Source organism: Juglans regia, chromosome 9 (assembly GCF_001411555.2).
Source record: "Juglans regia cultivar Chandler chromosome 9, Walnut 2.0, whole genome shotgun sequence".
NCBI lineage: Eukaryota > Viridiplantae > Streptophyta > Magnoliopsida > Fagales > Juglandaceae > Juglans > Juglans regia.
In genome coordinates, this window is record NC_049909.1 from 22,286,076 (window position 1) to 22,300,973 (window position 14,898).

General features: G+C 36.9%; 2 protein-coding genes across 3 annotated transcripts; both read right to left on the reverse strand.

Annotated features, from left to right (window-relative positions):
- Positions 1 to 2,706: 2,706 nt before the first annotated feature.
- Positions 2,707 to 5,963, reverse strand: LOC108992726. Its single transcript, XM_018967354.2, has one exon. The coding sequence runs from the start codon at positions 5,908 to 5,910 to the stop codon at positions 3,079 to 3,081; it is 2,832 nt and encodes a 943-aa protein (XP_018822899.1). The 5' UTR covers positions 5,911 to 5,963; the 3' UTR covers positions 2,707 to 3,078.
- A 1,770-nt stretch (positions 5,964 to 7,733) lies between these two features.
- LOC108992732 lies at positions 7,734 to 14,090 on the reverse strand. Of its 2 annotated transcripts, XM_018967361.2 has the most exons (8): positions 13,882 to 14,090; positions 13,586 to 13,688; positions 11,610 to 11,750; positions 10,358 to 11,500; positions 10,134 to 10,197; positions 9,774 to 9,913; positions 9,369 to 9,680; positions 7,734 to 8,399 (listed from the first exon to the last, which is right to left on the reverse strand). In XM_018967361.2, the coding sequence occupies exons 1-8, from the start codon at positions 13,920 to 13,922 to the stop codon at positions 8,091 to 8,093; spliced, it is 2,253 nt and encodes a 750-aa protein (XP_018822906.1). In that variant the 5' UTR covers positions 13,923 to 14,090; the 3' UTR covers positions 7,734 to 8,090. The 2 variants fall into 2 exon arrangements, with proteins under 2 accessions (XP_018822906.1, XP_018822911.1); XM_018967366.2 differs by lacking the exon at positions 13,586 to 13,688 and having other exon boundaries at positions 13,882 to 14,088.
- Between the last annotated feature and the right edge of the window lie 808 nt (positions 14,091 to 14,898).

The window sequence follows — 14,898 nt, forward strand, 5'->3', positions numbered from 1 at the left end:
ATGCTTCAAGATAGAGACATCAGGATTTAGTTTAGTCTTATAAATCCATTTTACTCCAATAACATCTTTATTTGCAGGTAAAGAAACCAACTCCCAGGTTTCATTTTTCTCAGTCATTCTTATTTCTTCTCTCATGGCTTTTTGCCAGACTTCCTCCTTTGAAGTTGTTGCAAAACTGTTTGGTTCAAGTGTAGCATAATTACAATGCTCATAGACTTCACTAAGAAGCCTTGTTCTTCTTATTGGTGATTCAGGAGTTGACTCTTCTTCACTGTCATCAGAAAACACTCAAGTAGCTCTAGGACTTTCTATGTGAGTTTGCTGAGTATTACTTGCTTCAGTTTCAGCTTCTTCTTTTTCTATCTCAGTTAATGGTTGAATTGATATCTCAACACTTTGTTGAACAACTTTCTCAGCTTCCCAGTCCCAAAATGCATCTTCATTGGGCTTTACATCTCTGCTAACAATCAGTTTTCTAGTTTCCAAATTGTAAATTCAAAAACCCTTTGAAACTGAACTATAACCCACAAATACACCATTTTCAGCTTTCTCCTCTAGCTTGGTTTTTTTTCTGGGATAGAATATGAATATAACATATACACTTAAACACCCTTAAGAAACTTGTAGAGAGTTTTATTCCACTCCAAGCTTCATAAGGAGTCTGTTTGTCCACAGCTTTAGTTGGTAATCTATTCAGTAGAAACACAACAGTGTTTACTGCTTCACCCCAAAATTCCTTGGGTAGTTTCTTCTCATGCAACATGCTTCTAGCTATTTCCATTACAGTTCTATTTTTTTTCTTTCAGATACTCCATTCTGTTGAGGTGAGTATGCCACAAACAACTGATGTTCTATGCCTTCAAATTCACAAAATTTTTCAAGTTCTCTTGAGTCATACTCACTGCCTTGATCACTTCTTATTGTTTTAATCTTATAGCCTGACTGTTTTTCAACTAACAATTTGAACTTCTTAAAGGTTCCAAAGACTTCAGATTTTTCTCGAAGGAAATAAACCCAAATCGTTCTAGTAAAATCATTTATGAAAAGAATGAAATACCTGCTGTGATTGTGAGTTGAAGTCCTCATTGGTCCATATACATCAGTATGGACTAGTTGCAGCTTTTCCTTGGCTCTCCAACTACTCTCTAATGGAAATGGATGTTTATGTTGTTTTCCAACCATGCATCCTTCATAGACTGGTGTCTCCTTTTCTAAGAAAGGTAGGTCTGTTATCATTTCCTTTTGATGCATTAATCTTAGTGAATTAAGATTCTAGTGGCAAAATCTTTGATGCCACAATCTGGTTTCATCCACAGTTGCCACCATAGCTTTAGGAAAATTCCATTGAATAGGGAAGTTCCTACTTCTCCCCATTTTTATTTCAGCTAGCTCCACCTTATTCTTGTCATCATAAATTCTGCATAAGTTATTTTCAAAACTCAAGGAGTAACCATTTTCCATCATTTGGCCTACACTCAATAAGTTTTGATCAAGAGGTGGAACTAACAACACATCTTTGATAAACTTAGTACCTTCCCTGGTCAAGATGGCCACTGTCCCTTTGCCTTTAGCTTCAACAAGGTCACCATTACCCATCTTTACCTTTGTTTTGATAGAAGTATCCAAACTGGAAAAAATAGCTTCATCAGATGCCAAATGATTGCTTCATCAGATGCCATATGACATGCAAAGAATAAGTGCTCATTTTCCTCATTTTCTTCTGAATAATTTGCTTGCTGATTGTTCTTATATTTGTAATCATTTTCCATGTGCCCAAATTTTTTACAATTCCAACATTGTGGCTTCCCGGCATGATAACAATTTTTTTCTAAGTGGTTTGTCTTCTTGCAGATACCACAGGGAGGAAATTCACCCATCTTACCTTTCATCTTGCTTTCTTTTTGAACATCAGAATTATTGTAATCCTTTTGAGGCTTTTTTTTTTGTAATCTTTTACTTTTCTGTTTTTTAGATTCACTTTAGATTGAAATGCATGCTCCAAGAAACCATCATTCCTTCTAGCCAATCTTTTTAATGGGCTTGGAGAGATCCCATTAATTCAGTAACTAAAAGTGTTTGCAGGTCTTTAGACTCTTCAACGACTACTATTATATGACCATACTTCTCGGGTGAGCTAATCAAAATTTTTTGAACCATCCTTTGATCAATCACCTCTTCACCATGAGCACGCATCTGATTGACAATTTCTATTAATCTAGAACAAGACTCTTTTATTTCTTCAGAGTCTTTCATTTTCAAATTTTCAAACTCTCTCCTTAACCTTGAAGTTTAATGAGTTTTACCTTAACATTTCCTTGAAATTCTGATTGCAAAATCTCCCATATTCCCTTTGAAGTATTGGCCCTCATCAATCTTGGAAAGATTGATTCAGAGACTACATATTGTAGGATGAATAAAGCTCTTGCATCCTTGGTGCTTTCTTACTTGCTTTGAGTTGAATCCGAGACTCCTTCTACTGATATTGTCACTCCTTTTTCCACAACATCCCATGGATCTTGAGATAGGAAAAAGGTCTACATTTTAATGCTCCAATAATCGTAGTTTTCATCACTGAAAATAGGAACTGATGTTGTTCCAAAGGTAGCCATTTTTTACCCTCAGATGAACCTGGTTAGCTTTGATGCCAATTGTTGGTTTTAAACAAAGAAGCAAGTAGAGAAAAACAGAGGAAATTCTTGAGAAACCTCAACCTAATTCTATGGTTCAACTTTTTTATTTCACTTTAATCACATACTTATACTATTACATTGAGACTCACAAATTCATTGATTGAAATACAACTTCCCAAAAACAGCTAACAATAGCAAGCACTAATAATAGTAAACTAGAAAACTGAAGAGTTTCTGGAAAACATAAATTAACTTCAATAAAAATAAATGGATCCTTAAAGAACAGAAACAGAGAATCAACGAAGCTGACCCTTGTTTGAAACAAAGCGCGCAACTACTAAACAAGCATAAATAACATCGGTTCAATATCAACATGGAGCAAACAATACTAAATAAGGTAGAGGGCTAGGCCACTGTTTTGAAGTGTAAATATTAATTTCTCGGCAAATCAGGCATCACTAATCACTGGCACCTTCTCATCTCCTAAATTCCATCCTAGCAAACCACCGAACCGCTGCTGCAGGTAAACGATCAAGGCAAAAGCCAAACCACCAAGTGGGATAATCACATCCCAAGCAGTGGAGTAAAAACCAGCCGAAGGATCTGCGTATATGTATGTCCCAGCATAGTGGGGAGCATAGTTGTGGGCCCTGTAAACATCATATGCATGTGGTAGGAATCGGAGAAAAGTGTTTCCGATGTAGAATGAACTAGAGAGAGCACTCTTTCTTGAGTTCCAGAACATGTTGAGCAGTATTTGAGGCAAGAGAAAACCATCCAAGACCAAACCAGCATAAGATTTCAAGTCCTCCCAAAGAGAATGGTGTCGATAAGTTATAGGGGAAGCAACAAACATCACAGGGTCATGATTATCTTGATCTTCATTCCACCAGCTCATCGCCACAGCAATTAAGGCGCCCGTCACATATAATGGTAAAGCTACAAGGAGAGCTTTCCTCTCCACAACCCAAGTGCCCCTTTGATTCCCAGTGCTCCATTTTGTTGACCATATTTTTTGTAGAAGACGGAATTGTAATAACAAAGCTACCATTCCAGTCGTTCTTACAATTACCTCATTTGCTTCGACCCATCGGTCGGATTCAAGCCACATGTTCCTCCTTGGTTTTCTCAAGAACAGGGCTTCAAAGTTAAGCACGAGAGGTATTAACTGGCCAAAAGTAAGAATTGATTGCATGAAAAAGGAGATGAAGGGAAGCACATCCGGGTGCCTTTTCACATGAAAGATTTGTAGTACCACAAAAACGCATGACAGTGTGCTGGATATAAGTGCCATGATAATCTCCACATCCATACTCCAAATGGAAGATCCATCCTCGTAAAAATCATATGAACTCGAGTCTAAACGTTCAAAGTAAAGAGGATCAGATTTTTCCCTCGTGCTACTAATGCTTCCCTTGATGTAACGTGCCTTCTTTGAATTAATGGGAGGAAAATGAAATTTGACTAGAATCTCACAATCCCAAGAACCAGCTCTTGGTATTTGATTTTCTGAGCCAAGATTTCGGCAGCCTACCATACACATGCTTCCGGTTTCATCATCGTACGTGCCTTCAGCTAAAATCTCCAACATCTCGTATGATGTTGAAGATGTACTGTTGAAGGGAGAGAACCCAGTGGTTGAATAAAGGCCTATACTGCAGCTGATATTGACTGAACCACGTCTGCTGGAACTTGCTGGCACTACAAAGCCTTCGGAGCTTGAGTAGTAAAACTGATCGCCAATGGACATGGGAACTGAATTACCCCATGCAACTTGACCTGTAGAATTTTTCACTGAGATTTGGAATCTCATGACATCAGAGTGCCCACTTGGGTATCTTTCCCTATTGGCTTTAGCTGGTTTCTCAGACTTGGCGCACAACTTCATGGCAGTATTAATTTTGGTATACTCATACTTCAAGTCAGGAACCCCAACCCTATTTCGAGAGCTTCGAAGTATGATCCTGTCGAAGTAACCCAACTCTTTCACAGTTTTGTTTGTCCAAACCTTCCCCGCAATGTTACTAGCATCTTTGATTGACCAGATCGCAGGAAACCTGAAGCTCAATCTTGTTGAACAATCACCCACACGGGCATTAGCAAAAGATTCGTTGAAGCCCAAAAATTGGCAAGCAACAATACAAAGCTGATGCTTGCTCTCCTCCCATGATCCTTCTCCAACCAGAGTCGTCTCGGGTTTGAAACTCCGGTAATAATCAACGTAGCTATTGTTGGAAAACTCCACCAAAACTCGCATCCTTTCTGTGTCCTCAGAGCACACAATTCGATGCAAGAACACGACACGAGGCACATATCCGATGCCTGCAATAAATGGATTGCAGCTCTTTGCAGAGTTGCATTCTGAGGCATATCTCAAATCAAATTTATCGACTGCCCAGCTTGAGGCTATCGAACAGAACGTTCCTTTTGGAAGAGAACTAAGTGACATACCTCGTGGACTCTCACTTCCACCCGAACATCCTTTTATGCCATTTTCAGAAACTGGAGCGTATTTGTAATTCACTTGAGGAAGTATCAACATGGAAATTGGTCCAAAATAGGCTGGATCGTTGGTAGAACTCAGACTCTCTAAAGTCCCAGTAATCAAACCAGTAATACTAGTTGAATTTGTGAGATTATAGAGTTTGAGAATTGCAGAAAGAGTAAGCAAATTACCTTCCTCAGTGTAAGCATAAGCCGACCCAACCATACAAAGCTTCCCTTTTGATTTTGACCAGAATCCCTCCATTTCAAAACTTATCGAACTTCTATCATGAGAGCTACACGACAAATCTTTCTCGCAGTTGTACTTATTCGCCCTTTGAAAGGCTAAGCGCCCTTCAAACTTGAATAAGTCTGGGATGTTAGTATCAAAGACAGCCAAGGTGCGAAGTAGCAAGGAGTTTGAGAAAGTCGATTCGTACACAAACGGGTTCGGGTTCGGGTTCAAAACTGGATTGCCACCAGTATAGTAGCCATTGTGGGATCGAGCAATTGGAAAGTTTGGGAGCCGTGCTTTGTTATGGTGCGATCCATGGACGGTTGAAGAACAATGATCGTCGTAATTAGGGAGTTGAGTTGAGGAGGATGAGACAGAGTTCAAAGAAAAGGTGGCGTAAAAGAAGAAAAACATGAGAAGCCTGTGCCATCTTTGTGAAGAGGTGGTCATTGCAGAAGAGTTCTTAGTCATTGCTCTCAGCGATTCTTTCATGGGGTGAAAGAACAAGATCAGGAACCACTTGTGTGTGAAGAAGACTGAACTACCTATGGATTTTATCATTTTATGGTTGATAGTTTTGAAACTTGGACCCAATAATGGCCAAGACTATGAATAGTAGGTAGTTCCATGCAGTAATGAGGGACAGCTTGACTTTTGGAGACTAGAGCAGTTCACCTTCAAGACATTATGGTTGGACGGGGACTAGTACTTTCTCCATTTTTTTTTTTTTTTTTTTAAATAAACCATTCTTCATTCATTTATATAAAATGTTGATCAATACAGTGTTTGTCAAAATGTAAACTATTTAAAACAAAAACTGGAGCTTCTTCTATCCACACTTATTGAAATCATCAATCTTACACTTATTTTATTCTTGTTAAACTAAAGAAATTATTCTACTTATCATTAATATACCACAAATTTAATAAGAAAAAATAAAATAAAAATAAAAATTATGTATAGTGTATAGTATAAGAATGATAAATAAATTTCATTGAAATAAAGTTATTTGATCGTTAGTCTATATATAATCTCCAATGGGAGAGCTCATACAAATTCATACAATTATGTTTAAAAAAAAATTAAATTACAATAATATTCCTTTTAAAATAATAATTTTTTTTTTTATCTTCATTTATCAATAAAATTATACATACAATTCTACACTCAGAATTGCAAATAAAATTTTGCTCTGAGCGTAAGGATATTGGTTTAGGTGGCTGTCTGCAATATTAGGGAAGTTTTGGACAATTATAAATGTAAGAATAATGCAGTAATCAAAATTTGAAAAAATTATCAAGTTTTTCTTTTCTTTGAATTGTTGTTTTTTACTCCTTGCCGATTGTAAAGAATTCACCCGACTAATTGGTTTGCCACGTGACCGTTTGGATCCTACTTTTAATCTATCTCATTTTATATCATTTCATAATTATAATTTTTTTAAATTTTTATATAAAATATAATAAATAATTTAATTTTTTTAAATTTTAAAATAATAATAATATTAAAAAATAATATTTTATTTTATTTATTTAAAATCATCTTATCTCATCTCATCTTCCTGTCTAAGCGATTCAAATCTTTTTAATTCTAGTGTCGACCCTTCAGTAACAAAATATTAATATTTCAAAAAAAAAAAGCAAGGATTTACACAACTTTTAAGTTGCTTTTATTGAATTAATTTTTAAGTCCAAGTGCTCTTGACCTGTCGTTTCTTTCTTTTGTATGGATAAACTTGAGTCTTTCCTCATCCCATCCAAACGCGGGTGTGAGAAAAATCTCCATGCCCATCCGAAGTCGTTAATGTGGTAGGGCCAGCCTAGAAGTCTTCGCTTACTTGGAAGAAAAGCTCGTCCACAAGCAATCAGATAATGAAGAAGAATAAAGACGACTACCTCGACGTCGACGAAGACCTGGAAATTTCGATTCCCCCAGCCAGCTACAGCCCAAATAATACGTCGAGCAATAACTTACCAAGTCCAATCATTAGACAATCAGCACGCTGTTGTTTGCCCAATTTTCTCAACTAACTAGGTCTGTAAAGCGGTGGTCATTCGTTTCATGAACTGCTTTCAGTACCTAATCCAGGCTTCCACATGCACCCACACCATATATATCCCATATACATGACACTATAAGTGAGCATCATGATAGATATCAGAAAAATAATAGTAAGGATGTTTTAATTGCTTTACAATTGAATCATATGACGGTGCCAATGTAATTTAAGTACGCTCCATGAGAAGAGCCAAGTTCCTGATAGAGGTTAGATGTCAAACACACAAGATTTAGCAAAGTAAATGAGTTTTTAAGAGCTAAGTTGTAAAAACCGAACAAAGCAAAGAAGAGAAGAGAAAAGTGACACATGTAGACGACACCCTCTCTTAAGAATTGGACTGCTTTAATGATCCCATCCATATCTAGAAGTATGTCCATGATCTTTTAAGTGTACCCTCGGGGTATAAAATATAAGAAGTTGAGGATTGAAGTCTATTCAAGATGAAAACCGAGATCTATAAGTAACTTACAGGGGAATCCGGCTTCATCCCAATTTAATTAGTCCGTCTCTGTAAGCCCATCCATATCTGCAGCTATATACAGCACCCAAAATTATGTCCTCAACCCAAAGGTACGAATGTAGGTACTCTTTAATTTAACTCTATAGTCTTCAAAATAAAATCAGAAGCCTAAGTCGCATGTCATGGATGTAAGACAGTTTGTTTCACGTCTCAATTAGTCTTTCACAAAGAAAAGGCTCGTGCTGCAGCCTTGGGCATGTCAGACTCCTGCTTGTTCCCATTCATTGCAGTTGAAAGGAATTTCTCACAGTCCTCGGCCCCGATTTTGATAAATGCTTTCACAAGCATATCCACATACCCGGCCAAAATACTCTTAAACCCTCTTGAGCAGCTCTTGTCGCTAACATCAACGTCCTGCACCCCACCTTTGACCAAGCATCCTACTTGAGCACCATCCATATATGCTTTACATGCCACCAGAATATCGTGCGCGCGATTGCAGAAATGTCCCAGAACAAAGACCAAAAAAGGCTGCATCACACATGACATGGGATTAGATGTTGAACCTTCAGAAGGAAGAAACGAGGATGTGCCGAAAATGCCTTCCCCACACAGGCATACACAATTCGTATAAACATAGTATGGACTATATCATTGCCCATCATGAACTATTGAAATAGTGTACAGTGGACAGAACTAATGCATATTCTGAAGCACACAGTCAGGACGACAGTTACAGGACTTTTTGATTGCCAATGGTGGTAATGAAGCAAAACAATCAGAGAAGATAATCGTGAAGCCCTTCCATGCTAAAAAAGAGGACAACCTTTGATGTAATATCAGTTTGCTTACTCTGTTTTTAACTCGAATTCAAAACAATAAAGGTTACAATTGAAGCCCCTTTAAATCATTCTAATGGGCTTGAACTTCTCCCTCTCGAGCATTGAGGGATCTCATTCACCACCTACCGGATATTACAATATCAATGACATTCCTAGACAAATACATTCCTTTTCCTATTTTTGTAACAATTAACAAGGTACCTTTAGAAAAATCATAATACTATATTAAATAGGCATTTGATATATAGCTGGAATTTCAGGTGAGAATGCTGAAGAGAAAAGAACAAGGTGCCCAAGCATGTCATTGGGTATAAGGAGTCCATTGAATGCAGTCTCAAAAATATTTATAAAAATAAATTAAATAGGAAAAAGTGAACCATAAATCCCCTGTAACTCTTCTTCTCAAAGTTCTTATGCACTGAATTATTGCACATAACTTGGTTGTTGGCTAGGACTTCAGGAAATTTACCATTTCATTGAACAAAAAAGGTATCAGGAATTTTCATGATTGATGTACTCGACCATGATAACAAAAATTGAGTTAGAAAGCCAGCCAAGGATGTCATAAAATTTTTCTTGGAATTTAAATTTATCAAATGAATGGTACCAAACTCAAAATATGAAAAGACTTAACAAGGAATGATCAATGGAATCTAACCTTTGGTGGCCTCCTCATTGTGTAAATCATTGTCCTCAATGAGAGAATAAACACTTCCTCATTGTAATGCTGGGACTTCATTTCACCAGAGGCTGAGCCACTCATATGTGCATATCCAGGCTCATTAAAATAGGGCTTTGCATTCAAGATCAACCCTTGTATCGAGACAAGAACTTGTAGTATAGTTGAGACACCCGGTATCCACTTCTCATTCTTGTTTCCAGCCCATGTGTTAAGAAGACTGAGGCATACTTTCCCGCAATTGTACAAATTAGGATTCAGTCGAAGGCCACCAGAGTGGTAGTAGACATGCTGGCAGAAGCAAGTTCCTCAGTTGTATGACCTGCGATCTAAAACTAGAAGGTACAAATACAATGCCACAAATTTAAAGCCTCAATCACATACCGGTGGTACATTAGGATAGCCACTGGGGAAGAAGACATCAAAGAAGAATAGACCATCGTGGTAGGGAGTGCCTTCCGCTCCAATGATGACAGCCCGCAGAAGATCCATCCTTGTTTCGTAAACCCTAACAAATATTGTATCTGTTGAAAGGATAAAAAGGTGCATTAACAAAAGGGGGGAAAACAAATGTGGATTGGTGGGGAGGGGTGGCAGACACTAAATACATCCCACAATATATTTTATGTTTTAATTGCAAAGTAAGCTTTCGGGGTCTCACCAACAAATTTACATTAGAGTGTTTAGTAAAAGTAAAGGCTATGTGTTGGGACATAAACATAAATAGAAAGTGTGAAAGCTCACCAGGCAAATCCTTCTCCAGGATCTTCCACTCCTCCTGAATCCTCTTTGCCCAATTCTTTGATGACTGCAAGGAAGAGGGTGACAAAAACCTAAATTCCATAGGTTTAAAACTAAATATTGACTAGGTGACGAAGCCGGTGACTAGGTTTTTTTTTAAATGTAGTGATAAAAAAAACTAGATATTGAAAAAAGAAGTACATAATTCATCTTCTAAACCTAGTCACCTGCTTCATGGAGGAACCATGACCAGAATAGTGATGGTCTGAGTGATCTTCAACAGTATCAAATTGTTTAAAAAGCTGGAACTTTCTGAAATTTTCATCTTTGTCCCCGACAGAGATTGCCTCAACAGTAAATGCTGAATTACCCTCAGCAATATTAGACTGATTTTGGATAAAATTCGGAACCCAGGGGATATCTGCCACTTCTTCAGGAGAATGTAAACCATGAAATGGAACATAAAAACCGGGGTATGCTGCATGGTTAGTGAAAGAAGGCTCCATCATTTTAGCTTTTAAAGCCTCCGGCTGCCAGAGTGTAGATGGTTCAACCCCAGGAGGATAATTCGATGCATCCCCATGCACTGTGAACGTTGGATAATATGGAGTACTTGTACCGACTTGCGTCTTTACCATCTCGGGCTTATAATGTCCCCAAATAGATGAGTCAACTCCAGGAGGGAGGACTGGGTCAAACTGATTTACATAACTATAATTACTTGAACTGCTTGAAGCAACTGGCTTCTTCTTGTTTTTGAAAGCCTCCAAAAACCAGCGTGATTTAGATGATTCTTTACCAGGTGGGAGATTCAGAGCACTTCCTCTATGCGTCAAAGTAGATGATTTCTTTTTATCGGAGGAAACTAGTGGGTGATTCCGAGGTGAAGACAGATCCATTTCAGGAGAGGGAACCATGGAATCCGTTTTGGTTTGCACACCTGACCTGTGCACTGAAATTGGATTCCTGTTTATGTGAACAGGCTTTGCTGGCCATGAAGACCTTGATGCTATCTCATTGGTACCAGCAGAATCCAAGTGGATTTGAGCACCCGTAGAGTGTGAACTATCTCCAGTAATTGGCTTTTTCTTATGTTGAGCAAAATATGGCAACCAAGGAATAGGTGCCTCTATTCCAGGAGGAATATTCATGTTATCAAAGTGGGCTTGCACAATGGCATACTCATCAACATCCATAAAATCATCAACATAAACATCATTATTTTCATCATAAGATAGATCAGAACCATGACTGTCAAGGTTGATTATATTATGCAACACGGGGGAAAAACTCACTGGAGATTCAGCCCCATTCACTGGGTCAAGGGTTTCTACACCAGAAGCACCCAAAAGATAATTGACCAAAGCTTCCTGATAAATAAAATTAATACAAAACAAATCAGATAATGAATTGCTACCCGGAGTGTTTGTTGTATTAATGAGTCACAAAGCAACTGGTAGAACATATTTAATCACAAACCTTGGCTTGATGATCATCAGAACCATGAGAAACATCTTCTATTGCTTTCCCTTTGTTACTCGCATCAAATTTTTCATTACCGAGCATGACATCAGAAGAATCTAGATCTTTGTCTATATCGATCACATCATGCAGAATAACCTAGAAAAGTACAAGAAGATTTCCTTACCTTCATTAAGTGATAATGACACAAAATCTATAAAAATGACCGAGTTAAACTCAAATCATGTAAGCCAACAAGCATATTTTAACTCTGCACAAAGATTCTAGATCTATCTTATTTCATCTGTCTCAGAGCGTACAACAAGACAGAAAATGAAGCCAAGCAAGAACAGAAAGAGAGAGGAAAAAGCATACTCACTTCCCTACAAGCATTTGACCGACACGAAATAAATTCCAAAAGAAAGATTTCACAGCCACACACATCTATTACGTAAAAGAAATATGAAGGTCTGAGTTGGACGGCATATTTTGAGCCTTTCCGAAGTGTTCACATAGTTTATGTGATGTCTAAGTCAGCATCTTAGCTACAAGATTTCATACTTTAAACATCTCAAATCTGCATTCTCCACCTTTTTAATTTGTGAATTGGCAACGAATCTGTCAACAAAGTGCCAAGTGCAGTTCCAGAGCAGATGGCTCTGACACCAAAACTGACATTAGAGTAGCCAGACATGCATCACTACATGCATCTTAAAGTCAGTTAATGTTGTTCTGAAGATCAAAACACTGTGCCCTGGTCCTGTATTGTGCAGTAAATACATACAACTACCAGAAGTAATTCCATTTAGAGCATAACCAAATGGGGACATATATAGGAAACAAACTCTCCTTTGAGATAAAAAGAAACGTTTACAATTCAAGGAGGGTCTAGATATACAATGGACAGATGGGCTTAAATAGTTTGAAGTGTGTCTTGCCAAACAGATGGTCCTATTTCCCAATTTTTGAAAGAATGTTGTGATACCCCCCATTCTAATAAGTGATAAGGGTAGGTGGTGTATGAGATCCCACATTGCTTGGGAATGAGAAGTTATTGCTCTTTATAATGTTCCAATGGGACTCTAATTGTATCATTGACTAGTCCCTTTGGAGTATAAGCCATGTGGCTTGAGTCTTCCATTGGAACATTATAAAGAGAAAAGACTTTTCCTTCTCAAGAATTGTGGGATCCCATACACCACCTACTTTTATCACTTATCTACAACGGCAAAGCCTTGGAAGGAAAAAAATGTGTGGCAGTGAACAGACACAACAAAAGGATGATGTACAGAAACACTGAAAGTTAAATGCCCATTTCGTTGCTACTCAAATCTGGTTTACTACCTCAATGGCTTAAGATAATTTGTTGTTGGTAAGTGACAACAAAATATAAAATCTATGTCGGATAATATAAACATACAATGAATAATCATATTAATATATCACTCTTCTTTGATTTATAAGGAGACTCGCCATTTACAATAGCTCTACTCGTTAATTCTTTACACTGCCACCAAAGTTTTTTGGTGAAAATTTCTAACACAAACAGAAAACAGAAAAGATACCAAAAACTTTAGAGTAAAAACAACCCTAAAACAGGAAATTAACTAGGCACTTTAAGTCCCCAATGTTGCAAAAGCAAGCAATATTCTACACTGCCCTAATAAAGACGCACTCGACTTTTCAAAAACTAAAAAGAGTCACTCTCCTTAACAATTTCAAGCGATTAAAAACTATTTGCAGCATGACTAGCTAACAACGCCACGTCGTAGTAGAAACACTAATTAGAGTAGGAGACTTAAGCAGTCCGGAGGGTGCGATCGACAACCCAAACGAAAAACTGATAGTTAAGAAATTTAAAAGCCACTTAAAAGAAGCGAATTTTCAAGAATTCATTTATGCGCACGAATTAAGGCATGCGATCGAGCCAAAATAGAAGAGGAATAAATTCAGAGAATCAAGTTGAAAAGGAAAGGAATTTTGATTGTTTAGACCTCTTTTTCTCTGAACAATTTGTAAGGTCGGAAAATCGTCGGTGTAATTTCGACGACTTCAGGGTCCATGAACAAAGAGCCGTTTTCGTAAAACACTCGTTTCCTGTATGGAGAGAGAGAAAGTGAAGGAAAATGAGAGAAATTTGGTTAAAACGTATGTTATGTGCGAGAGAGAGAGAGACAGAAACGGAGAGAGTGCGCGTCTGTTTTATATATTAAAAAAAGAGGAAAGAAAGAAAGTGAAGAGAGTCAGAGAGAGACTGAAGAGACTTGAAAATATGGAGGAAGGTATTTACATGGCGGCGGCGGCGGCTGCGGCTGAATCGGTCGGCTTCATATAGAAAAAAGTAAGACCAAAAGGCTCGCTGCAGAATCGATGATGGCTTAACGACTAGGACGGCTTTTGGTTCGCCTCAGCTCCCTGGATTTTCTGTTTGGAGAGAGAGAGCATTTCTTTTGGCTCTCTGGCTTCGCGCCTTTGACGAAGCACATCAGCATAAGATATCATACAGAACTGCACACTTATGATTTAATATTTAAGATTTTGTAGAATTTAAAAAAGTTATTTAGATTTGATGAAATCCAGATTTCAGTTTTAAATATGATGATCTAAATAAGGGATTTAAAGTTTGAGATTCCACTCTTTAAATTCATACATCCAAATGCACCATTAAAGTTTCCATCTTACCATTATTAGATAACTGTATCAATTCTCAACCATTTCAGCTAAATTGCTCACAAAATAAAAAAACCATAATGGCTAAATTGTCTCTTAGTTAAGATGAGATTAAATTAATAATTTTGTCTTTAATATAATTGATTGAAACTGTCAGCATTCATATAATATCACAAAATCATAATTATCATTATGCGTCTAATTGGCACAAATCTTATCATTATTAATAATTATTTCTATCAATTTTCATGCGATTTGATGTAAGCAAGTTTATTGATTAAAAACATTTGAGAAGTACTACGTGCGTAAAAAAATTGTATAAAAATAAACTTATAAATTTATATGATTTTACGTGATCCGTTAAATTTATTTTATAATAAAATAATTTTACAATATAATGTATTATATCAAAATATATCATTTTATAAATTTATTTTTATATAATTATTTTATAGTTAAAATATTTTTCAAAATATTTTAATAAAATGGAAATCCAAAATTTTAACGTTATTTTCATCTTTAATTTGATATTTTAAACTGATTGATAATTAAAAACAAGAAAAAATCTATTCATCATCTTAACTTTCATCATCATCCCATCATCCCATGATGTGGCATTAAATGATAGGTTTATAAG

What these genes read in the sequence shown, in the direction of transcription:
- LOC108992726 (XM_018967354.2), bottom strand. Translation starts at nt 5,910, where the DNA reads ATGATAAAATCCATAGGTAGTTCAGTCTTCTTCACACACAAGTGGTTC.
- LOC108992732 (XM_018967361.2), bottom strand. Translation starts at nt 13,922, where the DNA reads ATGAAGCCGACCGATTCAGCCGCAGCCGCCGCCGCCGCCAT. An exon ending in CTGATGATCATCAAGCCAAG is followed by an intron (nt 11,501 to 11,609) that starts GTTTGTGATTAA and finishes TTTATTTATCAG; the next exon opens with GAAGCTTTGGTCAATTATCT. An exon ending in CCTGGAGAAGGATTTGCCTG is followed by an intron (nt 9,914 to 10,133) that starts GTGAGCTTTCAC and finishes TCCTTTCAACAG; the next exon opens with ATACAATATTTGTTAGGGTT.